The 14,528-nt window shown below is 32.7% G+C and overlaps 1 protein-coding gene across 2 annotated transcripts in view; it reads right to left on the reverse strand.

Annotated features, from left to right (window-relative positions):
* The window catches only part of LOC113237501 (low-density lipoprotein receptor-related protein 2-like), a 78,996-nt gene that overhangs the window by 30,803 nt on the left and 33,665 nt on the right, over positions 1–14,528 (reverse strand). For both annotated transcript variants that reach the window (XM_026473999.1, XM_026473998.1), the window contains exon 2: positions 6,064–6,208. In XM_026473999.1, the coding sequence (XP_026329784.1) occupies positions 6,064–6,208 (145 nt within the window). The remainder of the gene's footprint in view (positions 1–6,063; positions 6,209–14,528) is intronic.

Here is a 14,528-nt window from a genome sequence, read left to right on the forward strand (position 1 = left end):
GTCCGGCATGGTAACCGTTCGGCCACAGAGGCAGTTTGAGTATGAGTTTGAGTTTGATGTATATGACTGTGTTAGGTTGTCTGTATGACTGTATGTATATATATGTAATGTATATATATATATATATATATATATATATATATATATATATATACATTACATATATATACATACACATTATATATATTTATTATTTATATATAAATATATATATAATAAAAGTTATCGGTGAAAATTCGCGTCAGTCGGGTCGGAGCGGGCGGAATATCTCCTTACCCTGTTTTTATGTTTATTATTATTGGCAATATGATATGCAGCGGTGTACAGAAAAATTGTTAATAAGTTTATGCGACACCGTTTTATGTTTTTTTACTTATTGTAAGCTACGTATGTTATAAATAAAAAAATATGTATATTGAATATTTTATATTGAATCAATATATGCACTACGGCATGAAAAGCACGGATATTTTTGTGTGTGGTACTATTTAACTACCTACTGTCCATGAAAGGGTTAACATTAATTTAATATTTATCAATGTTAACTTATTAAATATCATTATTACATGATACATATATGTATATTACACATTAAACACTAATTGCTGTTGATTCATCTGAAAGTTCTTTGCAACTTAAGCAACAAGTTAAGATTATATTCGATCAGTTGTCCTTAGGAAAACATCAATTTTCCGTTTCTATAACCGGCTTCTTTTCTAAGGTGAATTATGCATATAAAGATACTTATTAGCGTCACTCCTATGAACGTTACCGTGAAAAGGATTACGGAACAAAAGTACAATTTCTGATAACAGTGGCCTCTCTAGCGCGAGTTCCTGTTTGAGTTGGTTATGGCATTCGGTATGCGACCGGACTGGACCCACAGGTTCCTTCGAAGTGTGTTACCTACTCACATCCGCAGCTTCCAGTTCCTAGCTTTTATTTATGTCACGTGTGCATTCGATGGGATATAAATAATGATCACCGAATAATGGTTACCTTTACGTACATACAATAGCTATAAAAGCTCAACGATCCAAACACAATGAAGAATATTGCAAAAATTTCAAACAATACCGTTTTAATTTCAAACTTTCATTTATAACACGCATGAATAAACCTTAAGAAGGTTATTATACATCGCATTTATTATTTATGTTAATCGATTATTTCTATAACAATCCATCTGTTAAAACAAAGTGTTTAAAGTGTGCAGCGAGAATAATCCAAAGTAATATTATAAATGCAAAAATAACTCTATCAGTTACGTTTTCACGGTTAAACCGCTAAAACAAATTTAATGAATTTAATATCTATTTAAGTAAATAATGCCTATTCACTCTCGTCTTGAAAATGCCCAAGCACAGACCACATAATTATAGCATTCAGGGAATAAGTCTGCAGGCAGGCAATTCCACTCCACAGCTGTTCGCCATATAAATGTGTAACGCAGCAAAGCAATGTGTAAAGCGTAACGCTTCGTGCGAATCTTTGGTATATCCACAATATAGGGGTGGAATCAAAAAAGGAATGGAATAAAAATAAAATTTTTAAATATTATTATTAGTAGTAATAGTTACAATTTCTCTTGTTTAATGTTATTTCTTTTAATTTAGCACATATTTATTTTTGTTTTTCCAAAAGAAAGCGCATTATGCTGTGCGATGACTGTAGCCACCTCCGTATAAACCCTTAAAGGGACTGCAGTAGGTAGGTTAGATTTAAGAACCAGTGTAAATAATTTTGTTTTGGAAAATAAATTTTAAAAAGGCGGAATTATCCTGTCTCTCTTCAATAATAATCGTGTAATTCAAATAAAGGTATGGAGATAGACGGGATATATGAGAAGGGCAAAGGCTACTTTTTGTCACAAAAATAAACCTTAGGACTGAAATAGATAATGACAGTTTCTCTGCAGAACCAATACAACTATGAAAATTAGTGTAATACACTCGGCTTTTCGAAAGTATTTATTCTACACAGACGAAGTCGCGGGCACCAGCCATTATATAATGTAAGTATAAATTACCTAAAATGATTTGCATCGATCACTACCATTTACATATAGCCAAAAATTCAAATTTGGCGACAACTATCAACATTACGAGGCAAATAAATAATTCATTAATGTAAACAATTTGCTGCCATTATCGATGTCACTGAATTCGAGTCTCATATCTCAACCGACTTGGTTGGACCGTTGTAATCTCATGATCCAAGTGATCCACTTGCTTAATTTGGTTGGTGCTTTTGTGAATTTGGATATAGAAAGTGAGCCAAGCGTGGATTTATGGGACGCCAAAAACGACGATGGCGACAACCTCATTCGATTCAGTTTGGCTCTGTGTTCATATATTTGTATTTTAATCCACTTTAATTAAAGTTTGGTCTTTAAATATGTTGTTAAAGTTTGCACTATTTGTTTGAAGTTCAAAGTATGTACGAGTATGAATTGTAGCTAAGGCCATCTAGTCTACCATATTGATATTTGTACATTATTTTGTAAAGCATGTATTAATGCAACAAAATACAATTTAAGTTTTGGGTGTAAAAATCGACCAGTTTTATTTGCTCTTGAATCAAATGTATGTAGCAGTAGAGCTCATTGTGAAAGAGTTCGTCCAGGGTAGTACTGCCACCTTATCTAGTTCTGCCGCCAAGCAAGTAAAGTCAGCATTACTGTATTCCGGTTTTGAATGGTAAGGGGTAATTTTACAGGCCCATGGGTCTTGTCAACTTATGTTTCAGGGTGATGGGCGTAGTGGCAGTGCCCCTCAGATCTTCGAGATTTAAAGCTCTGAGTGGCACTGTAACTGTTATGGACAGGCGTGTAGCATACCATCAGGTGTACGACTTGTTCGTGCCGTCATTTGATGTTATAAAAAAAAATCATGAAGTTACTAATATAGATAATATATTGTCTAGGAATATCACCAAACTACACGCCTGTCCATAATAGTTATTATGGACAGGCGTGTAGTTTACCATCAGGCGCACGGCTTGTTCGTCCCGTCACTTGATATTATAAAAAAAGAACATGTATATATTTGATTCATTTCTCGAAATCTTTACTAGGAATGAATCCCGTTAAGGTCAATATGTAATAATAGAAATGTATATAATTACAGTTCATCAGAGATAGTATTCAATGCTCTTTATTATTCAATGTTCTTTATACAATGGATCGGCAATATGTAAATGAAACATATGATGATAGATCTAGCTGTTCTTTTAATAGGTCGCAGCTCACTTGCATGTTATTTCAAAGCCAAATTTGATTATAGCAACAAAAGATTATTTGAAATGGCAATATTGATAATTTAATTGGAAGTAATTTAAACCGAACCGCAGACCACATAAGGATCATTAGGTGGGTAAGATAAATGCGTCTCTGTAAAGAAAAGAATCGGAGAAAACCGCGAATAAAGATAAATGTGTACGTGAGTACATTATTTCAGTTATTGGTATTGTTCAATATACTATCCATTTGTAAGTACTATTTTGTCCGTGAATGGTAGCAATTTCTATAATTTAGTAATAGAAAACGACTCTAATTTGAGAATATGGTTTATGCTTGCCTGTAGCCATTTAAAAAAAGAAACCATTTAAAAAAAGAAACAATGTTTCCATTTTCTATTAATATAAATAATCATAAATGCTACCGTGAGCTCTTTTTGCCTGTAACTTTTGAACCTTTTAACCTGTGTCGTACATTTTCAATGAACGATTTTTGGAATTAAGTTATACACTCTCATGAAAAAAGTGGATTCACAAAATTGTGAAATTTGTCATAAAATTGGAGACGTCCAACATTTGTTAGTGGAATGTTCCAGAAACGAAGACCAGCGCCAGCTATTGACGTTTATATATTAAAACTGAACCGCTCGACGCTCCAACATTAACTTCTTTCAAGGGATTCTGTCTGAACCCTTGTCAAAATAGACGAAAATGTTCTGTGACAGGGTAAATCAGCGTTACTTAACTTAATACTTTTAATGTAATAATAATTATAAAACCATTTTTATTTTAAATTGTATAACAATTAGAAAAAGGTTATGATAGGACTGGCATGTTTTCTGGAACAAAAGTCCTAAAATTAAATAAAGATTTAAAAAAAGTTAAGAACGGATTTAAATTATAGAATACTAGCAGACTGCTGGTGTCCGCGACTTCGTCTGCACAGAATAAGTATTTCGAGTAGCTTACTGTACTACTTACTTGAGAAATGATTAGTTCTCCATATAATATTTCATCCCCTATTTCACTCACTTTAAGATTTATTTTTGTGACAAAAGTAGCCTATGTCCTTCTTCTAAGTCCAATCTATATCTATTCCAAAATTTATCAACTTTAGTACAGTGGCTTATTCGTGAAAACGTAACAGACAGAGTTACTTTCGCATTTATAATATTAGTTTAGATAAGTCAATAAATAAATTATTATAGCTATGCAAAACGGCTATCACGGCGCTACAAGTTTTTAAAAATGCGTATCATAGATAAAGATTATCACAAAGCACCCTAAAACCTACTTGTTAAATTTATAAGATATTGTAAGAAAAATAATGCGTACAGTAAGTTGTCAGTAAAGTTTAGCTTGATTATAATGACAGAATTAAGATGACGTAAATTTTGCTGCAGTGTTCTACGAATTACTATTTTTTCAAAATTTGTAAATCACCTATTATTTTACATATTTATGTTACGTTACATACGGTAATTGAAATCCTTTCATGTCTTTGATACATCAACATGGAACTAATGAGAATAAATATGATATTTTAAGGTTTCAATTGTTCCACGTGGTACTGAATACATGGAAATACTGGGATTAAAGACACTGTTGAAGTTAAATCACTAAGAAATACTATTAATGTTTGTTTTCACAGCTTAACACGACAAGGTTACGTCAGACGGAAATACCTTGTGATGGGATACATCGAAAATATAGAGTAACTAACCCATATAGTTGAGAAATGGTTTGACGGTACTAATTTTTGAAATGTTACGTGTTTAGAGCTATTTTCGGTTAAATTGTGTATTTTGAATGAATTTTTGTCCAATTAATTATACACAATTAATTAGATATGCTTGGTTGTGTCTAGGGAAACTGAACTGTAAATTAAGAAATAGTGGGGCAGATACTTTAATGAATGATATGAGTTGATTTTAGTTAAAGCCATGATATTTATCATAATACTGATTTAAATATCAATGGTCAGTCTATATATTTCAATATCGATTCTCGATTTCACTGATGATACCCCATCACTGGTTCACGAAGTTTACATTATATCATTCTAATACATATTTTTGTAATTTATTAAGGCTTTAGCCAAACTTATAGCCTAAATATGAGTTATTAAAAGTAGTTGTACAGAGACGGGCTCTGTGGTCGAGTGGCTTGCACACCGGTTTTCATGGTGTCACCATCTCTGAGGTCCCGGGTTCGGTTCTCGGCCGGGTCAAAGTAGAAAACTAACTTTTCTATATTGTCTCGGGTCTGGGTATTTGTGGTACCGTCGTTGTTTCCAATTTCCATAACGCAATTGCTTTAGCTACTTACTTTGGACTGATTCCAACGTATGTGATATTGTCTAATATTTATTTATTATTATTAGAGTTGTAAATGTAACAAAAACAATAAAGATGAAGTTATAGGTGTAAACTAACTATTACATAATAAGATATCTTAAAATATCACAAAATAAATTAGATATTTAGAAGTCTAAAGGTACTAGTATTTACAAATGTTGTAATAAAAGTAAATTTTACGGAGTTTAATTGGGCACATTTTTAAAGTAATAATAATAATAATAATAATAATAGAATTGTTTATAGAATAATTTATTGTACAAATGAATAATCTAAAAACTAATTATGCTAATAAATGTAAAATATAACACATATACCTGAACTAGGAGAATCCTGTATTTCAGGTAAAAAATGTCACAGACTAGAACAGAAATTGACATCATTTCGAGTCGACCGTACTGAACTCTCTTGAAGCCGCCAAGGAAATAATTTGTTAGTTTATATTCATTAAAGAACGGAAATGACTTACATTCCAAACAAGTGGATACATCAACGCGGGCGTAGTACGGCTGGCAATCGCAAACACCGCGGTTGCACTGCGAGTGTGAAACACTGCAGTGCTCGTTGGAGTGACAGCTCTCGCCGAGGAGCCTTAAACTTTGTACTTCTATGTTCTGGAAAGAAAAATAAAATTGACTGTAGCACGCATCCTGGCGACTTGTAGCACGTAGATTTAACAACCTATAGCAAGCACCAGCTCCTACAAAATATTGTTCTAAAGTTACTAAGATGTTTATACTTATTATTTGTCGTTTGTATTTTGTGAAGAAAATAAAGCATTATTGTTATTTTTATATTATATAGTCTACTGCTGTGCATAAGCCTCCTCTCACAATGACGGCTTGGGTCCTAATTCCCACGCCGGCCTAATGCGGATTGGGAGCTTCATATACATCATTAAAGACATCGTGATAAACGTGTAAAGTCCCCAATTCGCATTGGTCTAAACCCTAAGCTTAAGATATTAAGAAGTAAAATCAAAGTTTAATTTTTTCCCCTGCTTAAACTTACGTTAAGTTCATGTTGTGAATACGAAAACATAAGTTTTTCGTATTCACAACTTGCTCTAGCTCGCCATTTTTGCTTAGTCCAAGTCAAAGTTCGTTTTATGAATCCCACCCTTAGAGCCCGTAATAAAAAAACAAGATATTTATTACACAAACGAATTATTCATTTCGTTTAAGTACATGTGTATAGGTAGGTACATACAGGTGATATTTTTCATACCGCGATTTGAAGATGTTTTTAATGTTACATAGACGAACGTTCAGCTACAATCTCTGATGCTAAGCGACGATGTTAGGTACTTATCTATTTATTTATTAGCAACACTAGCATTATGTTTACAACACAATTTTATCATAAATTGGACTTGGGTGTTCTACATTGTAAACACAACAATTACAAGTGTTGACGGCAATCTCAAAATAACAAACAAACTACATTAAAAATGTCGACAAATTGACATACATAGATAATTTAAATTACTAGGAATAGAATACACTAGGAAGTTGTAAAGGAACTTAGATTGTTTTTAGCTATATAATTTAATTTTAAAGTAGTCGATATAATCACTAAATATATCTAAATCAGGAATGCTAACATTTCTTCTGTTGTAAATTTTATACATTCTTATAATAGGCGAATTACATCGGATATTAGTACGACAATAGGGAACATGGAAAGTTTTATATGTTTTCGGGGATGTTTATAGGGAACTGACACACTAATTTGCCATAGGTTTGATTCATATCGCCGAGACGTAACGCGACGCGGCGCGGCGTTACGTTAAAATAGGCAATGCAACTTTAACTTTAACCTCTACAAAATAAGGCAACATTTCATTAAACAAGCTGTTGCAGAGAGCTGGGGTGGGCGCACTTTAAAAATGCAATATACTATAGAACATATTCTCCACTAAATAATGTATACATTTCTTCAAACAACAAAAACATTAGAGTAAAGCCGCGTGACGCGTCGTGCTTCACGACCCCGCCTACTTGTCTCGCCTCTGACAATACAAAGTGTAATTTAGCTTCTCAACAATAAGGTATATTTCTTTGAAAGGCAGATTGCGTAGTAGATGCAATGTAGTATATAATATTCTGCAGTCTATCTTATTCTTCAAGATATTATAATCTGAAAATGATCTCAGATTGAATCTCTTTAAGAGCGTCGCCTTAAGCATGAGCTTAATACGACGCTCTTAAAGAAATTCAAGCCTAAAAAAGGATAATCTCTGATTATAAGGGCATCTTAATCTACTTATTACTTTACTCGACTAAAGTAACGTAGTAAGTAGTAAGTGCCGAGTAAAGTAGTAAGTTGTAGAAATCCTATGTGGCTACGTACTAAAAAATAATTTTTGTTGTACGGTGGAAAAACTTCATACGTCGTCATAAAAAGCCTAACATTTGAGATTTTTTTTAACAATAGCGTTAATGTGAGAATGGAAAGATAGCTAGTTATCCAGTAGAAAGCATATATCACGTATTTCATCTACGGTTTCTAGTGTAGTGCGATTAAACTTATATGTATATTGTACTCGATGTTTTTTCTAGTAAAAAAATATATACATAATTTCGTTAAAAAAGAAGATATCTATATTTTTTTTATAATAACGCACACACTCAACATAGCCCCGCACTAGGAAAACCCTGTGTCGCGGGTGCCATGAACACACACATAGACAACCACAAATTACACCCAAACTTACGAGAGAAATAATGTGGACCATACAAATATTTCTCCCGGCCCGGGAATCGAACCTGGGATTTGTGTGGTAGTCGTTCGTAATGGTAACCGTTCGGCCACAGAGACAGCTTTTAATATTAACCTTAGAACAGTTCAAACTCATGGTACCACGATTTCGTTTAAAAAAGGTAAACGATTCTTTTATAGGGAACTGTATACACACATCAAAAAAAGTTTGCGATCACTTTTAAAACTTGAAATATTTTTTAATTTCTAAAAATATTTCAAAAACCTCTTTAGTGATACTATTATTTGTTTTTAACTTTAATTATTTATTTAATGTTGTACTTTTAACAAAAAAACTATTTATTACATATTTCTTAATAATATTTCCACATATTAAAAATATATTAAGTTTTCAAACTGATCGCAAACTTTTTTTGATGTGTGTACGTTTTTACAATAAGATTCCGGAGCATATAATAGGGGTTAAAGTATGAAATTGCCGATTTGTACTGAAAATCTAAATTGTTTATTTTTTAAATTTTTAACAAATTTATTTAATCAAAATAGTTGCCATTATTATCTATACATTGCTGCCATCTAATGGGAAGGTTATTAATGCCTTTGCGATAGAACTCCGACGATCTAGACTGCACAAACTGTGTGAAAGCATTTTGTACTGCCTCCTGGGAAGAAAACTTCTTGTCACGTAGATAATTGTCCAAATCACGAAAAAAATGGTAGTCCGTTGGAGCAAGGTCTGGTGAATACGGAGGATGACGAATGGTTTCTAACTGCAGTTCCTGAAGGGTCAAAATGGTTTCTCGTGCTGTGTGAGGTCTCGCGTTGTCGTGGAGCAATAATGGTGAAGATCGATTCATGAGTCGGGGCTGTTTTACTGCTAGTTTTGTCAACATGGTTCGGAGTTCGGCACAATAGACATCTGCCGTTATTGCTTGACCAGATCGGAGAAAACTATAGTGAATAACACCATGCTGAGACCACCAAACAGTTACCATTACCTTTTTATTGGTAAGTTTTGCTTTAGGACACTGTTGTGGCATTTGACCTGGGGTCAGCCATTGCATTTTTCTTTTCCGGTTATCATAAAGAATCCACTTTTCATCACATGTTACAATTCGATCCAATATTCCTTCATTTCTGTACCGGTTCAACAAGGCAACACAAGTTTCAACACGCGTTTCTTTCTGCAGATCAGTCAAATCATGAGGCACCCATTTTTCGTATTTTTTTATTTTATTGATTTGACGCAAGTGAGTCAATATTGTGGGTAAGGTAACGTTAAACCATGCCGCTAATTCCTGGGTAGTTTGACTAGGATCGGCTTCCACTATCTCTCTTAATTCATCGTTATTCACCTGTGTGGGCGGTCTTCCTCGTGGCTCGTTCTTTAAGTCGAAATTTCCATCACGAAAGCGTTTAAACCAAAATCGCACGGTGCGTTCATTAGTAGACCCCTCTCCAAACGCAGCATTGATATTGCGGGCTGTTTCTGCCGCGTTAGTTCCGCGTCGGAACTCGTATTCAAAAATCACTCGAATTTTCGCAGTATCCATCTTTCTTGTCTAAATTGAATAACAAAAACAATTGAAAGTCGATATTCAAATGTTTCAAATTTAAAAAAAAAAATCACAGAAACCATTTGAAAAAAGTTTCATTCGAAAACCTCAAACCATGAAGATTCTATGAAAATTCAAAGAACCTATTGCAATAAAACGGCAATTTCATACTTTAACCCCTAATATTAAGATTACCATTTCCTAAGTTTAAAACTTATATTAAGAGCATTTTAATTGAAAAGTCATATTACAAAATTGTAGACTACGTGTTAGATAACGATGCATGGAAAGACAACTGGAGTCTAGATTCCACACAAACAGAGGTCCCAGGTTCGATTCCCGGGCCGGGAGAAATAGTTATATGGCCTACAATTATTTCTCTCGTGAGGTTGGGTGTAATTTGTGGTTGTCTATGTGTGTGTCCATGGCACCCGCGACCCAGGGTTTCCCTAGTGCGGGGCTATGTTGAGTGTGTGCGTTAAAAAAAAAACATAATATGTATATATATACAGAATATGATGATGGTTATCATTGTGACAAACAATTTAAAAAATGCTGGGAAAATGCTAGAATATACTGGGTGACCTTCTGATGGAGTCTGGGAGAGCATTCCAGAGACGTATAGATTGGAGAGTGAAGGAGTCATACATGAAGCCAGAATGAAAGAGAGGTACAGTGAGAGTGAATTCATGGATTGAAGACGGAGGTTGTGAGAGTCCCCGAGTTATTGAAATTTACATTTTAAGTATTCTGGATAGTGAGGATTGAAAAGAATAGAGTACAACGTTATTATTATTATTATTCAATATTTTTTTCTATAGCATTTAACTTTATTTGAAAAGGCAATCCCTAGAGTTCCTTTCTCGTTCTTCTCAGGAAGGTCAGCGTAATGAAATGAGCTTAAAAAATGACGTTTTCAAGTGTAAAAATTTTACCTACGGAATAAATGATTATTTGACTTAGTAAAGTATATATTGAAGCATTTCTTAACATTTACATTCATGTTGTTAACCGTACACCACTGCCATATTCAGTTTAAGTCATCTTGCATCAAGTTGCAATCATACGCGTGAGATTTGTGATTTTGAGGAAAACTTGAAGAATAATCGTAATGTTTTCGATTCTATGAACAATACTAACGATTTTAGGCAAGAAAATGCGTAAAAGTCATACGAAGTTTGCAACAAGTAAGCAATAATAAGACAAATAGGGTAACTCCCGCCTGTTCGGCGCAACAAGCCACTGTATTGTTTTCGTTGTACCTACAGATTGTAAATATAATTTAAAAAAATTAAGGTGTTCATCACAATGTTCTCAGGTTACATTGAAGTAACCTTTGTTAAATAAAGTACTTATATATTGATACCTTTATACCAATATCGCGGATTGGTATTACGCGAGTATGATTATAATATAGGAATGAAATGCTGAACAATTCTGAATTTGAGTCATTCTTGTCGGCCATTCTCATACAAAATGTAAAATAGTTAACAAAAAGAGTATAATAATAATGTTGTAAAATGTAAAATAGGTTTTTAAAATAGTTAATATTTTAGACTAGAGCTATTTTTGTAAAAAGTTTTAAATATTGCACACGATTTTGCGTCAAGATAAAATATATACAAACATAATTGCAAACTAGACTTCTAGATAATTAGATTTTATAATCAAAACAATTAACAATATTTTTAACATAATTTCATTTTTGACGTAAAATATTTCTTCGACTAAACAGATGGAAAGAGCTTGAAAATTTAAGCTAAATACATCAATAGATCATATTTGATAACATTGGCTTTTACACTTTTTCTTCCCCGAAGTATCGGTAAACGCAGTTCTTCATCTCAAATAATAAAAAATGACTAATATCCTCTTATACAAAATGGTATAAACTTATGCAATTTGCATAGAGATGCTAAAAACACTTCAAAAGCCTCCCTGGTAATGTTGTAGCATTAATCTCACTTTACAATAAAAATTCTACGAATAAGTTTCCTTACTTAAAACTCCAGTTGTTGGTATTTTTGTTTAATGCTATTTTTAAATTATACGCTTATTCCAGTTTCACAGGGCAATGATCCGCGCAAACTTACCGTGTCGACCTTCGTGTGTTCATTACTTGATAAATCATCCCTTAAGAAATAAAAGCTTTTGGAAGTTAATGTATACTTTCAATTAATCAATGGTGCAGCTGAACGTCTTTACCTGTCTTCGTGCATTGAACAAAATCTATATTATTTTGTGATCCTGTTTTCTTAACAAAGTTTCTGCGTTAAGTAATATGTTTTTTCTTTAGTAATAGTAATAATTTGCACAATTCTAATGTTCCAATTGAGCATTTAATAAAACATTGAGTTCAATAATTTTTATTAAACAAAATAATATAAGTATTATAAATTTAAAAAGGTCAAGGAGCTGGATCGTAAGGAACGGAGGAGGCTATACCAACAAGAACTCGGATCTTAAACAGAATGATGATGATGTTATTATATATTATATTTATAATTGAAGTACCAGAATAGGCAATGTCACTATAATACTTTCTGCTTTAATACTTTTAAACTCTCAAACTCAAATAATCTTTGTTTCATGGATAAGCAAATTACACTTGAAATCGTCATATTTATTAAACTCTACTGCTCATTAGTAAAGCAGATTCACATGAGAAGAATGAGTAAAAATCTCTAGGGGTTGCTCTTTGTAAATAAACATTTGTATACATTTATCACTTACAAACTCAAAAGATTATTATTTCATGGATGAGCTAATTACACTTCAAATAGTCACATTGATTAAACTCTACTACTTATTCCTAAGATAAATTCCTCTGTGAAGAATTAGTAAGAAATTCTAGGAGTTGCTCTTTGTAGATAAAGATTTCTATACATTTATCATTTATAAACTCATATAATCTTTATGTCATGGATAAGCATATCGATGTCTTACTGTCTCAAACTCGTATCTTATAGAGAGTGATTATTCAGGAGATGACAAAACTTTATATTTATTTTAAATTTCTTATCAAGGGTGTTAATTTGAATGCATTACTTTAAGAATAGCTAAAAGCTAGTGTCATTAGCCTGCAAAATTTGTACATACAATCCATTTTTTGCATTTCAGAAACGTTGTGCTTTAAAATACTAGTTAGTGAAAGTAAGGCATCGATATTACACTTGAAATAGTAATATTGATTAAACTCTACTACTCATTCGTAAGGCAAATTCCTCTGTGAAGAATGTGTAAGAAACTGTAGGGGTTGCTCTTTGTAAATAAACATTTGTATACGTTGATCATTAGAAGATTTATTTTAAATATGATAGATCAAGATAACCTGCAAAGAGCTCAACTATCATTGATTTTTGTAATCCAAGTACGCTGAGACGGATTTTTTTTTAAATTTATTACTAATCAATTACTTAGGTACAAAACAAACAATTATTAAAACATTTTAAAACCACTAAGGTTTGAGTCAATGCTGTACCTATGTTGTCTACATCAACAATACATGATTCTTACTATAATAACATATGCTATATGCTATACCATATATATTATTATATTATAGTACCTACACTGTAATAAATATTCTTAAGCAAATAAAAAAGAAAACAAAAAGCAAGTAATGGGCTGTGGCAATTACAATTCTAAATATAAATTGTTTAAAAAAAAAGTTTTAAGTTTCGGTTTCATAATAACTGGTCGTAATACTTTTTTTCAATTCAGAGGTTAGGTAGTAACACCTTTAGTGTAAATTTTTTATTTCACTATAGTTTGAAACTCTTGAATTCGTGACTTTGTGAAGACGACTGTCAACAACAACCAGTTTATTTTTATTCCTTGTATTCCTTTAATAAATAGTATAAAAAGATAAGGTAGAGTTTCGACAAATTTATGAAACTTTTGTATAAATGACACCTGTGCCTCTACCACGAGTTTACTGTGACAGTCGCTAACGATCGCGTAAATGATTTCCCTATTTTGTATGGCAAAATAAACAGCGCCCCTAACGGTCACAAGAAGAAATAACATTTTGTATACAAACATTTTACGCGGTCGCTAGCGACAATTGTCACTGTAATCTCATGGTAAAGTCAAGATAAAGGCACTAAATGTGTTTATTTACGAGGGCCGACTGAAAAGTAATCTAAAAGTATGAAATAAAAGACGATCATGGCCTGGTATGGAATTTTTTGAGTATGAAATGTACGTAGAAATAGGAGATGCGCTGATTATATTTCTTAGAAAGGTACATAACTCTGTTGTTGCCAACTTGTTGCTCACTTGTAAACATTTTGCTTTTTTTCCGCCATTTTGTCCATTCAAAGCGAAAGTAATAAACAAAAGAGTGTCACTAATTTTGAAAAAAGGCTAAATAACGAATGCGTCACGACAAAGGCCAATTATTGTTGATTTGAAAATAGTCAAAAGAGATTACTTACTTTTCAGCCGTCTCTCGTATGTTTGTCATCAGACTCGAATTATCGGTTTGCTGCAGGGTTTAAAAAATGCTCAAATTGCAATGAAACCCTGACAGATTACTGCGGATCTAAACCAATAAATATACGATTTATTTTTGCCTGATGGCGTTTTAGGCCTTTCACATATTTATTTGTATTTGTGTGGCATATTTAGCATATTGTGTCATACTCGCAAATTG

The sequence above is a fragment of the Hyposmocoma kahamanoa genome, unplaced genomic scaffold, assembly GCF_003589595.1.
Source record: "Hyposmocoma kahamanoa isolate Upper Pololo Valley unplaced genomic scaffold, ASM358959v1 93, whole genome shotgun sequence".
Taxonomy (NCBI): Eukaryota; Metazoa; Arthropoda; class Insecta; order Lepidoptera; family Cosmopterigidae; genus Hyposmocoma; species Hyposmocoma kahamanoa.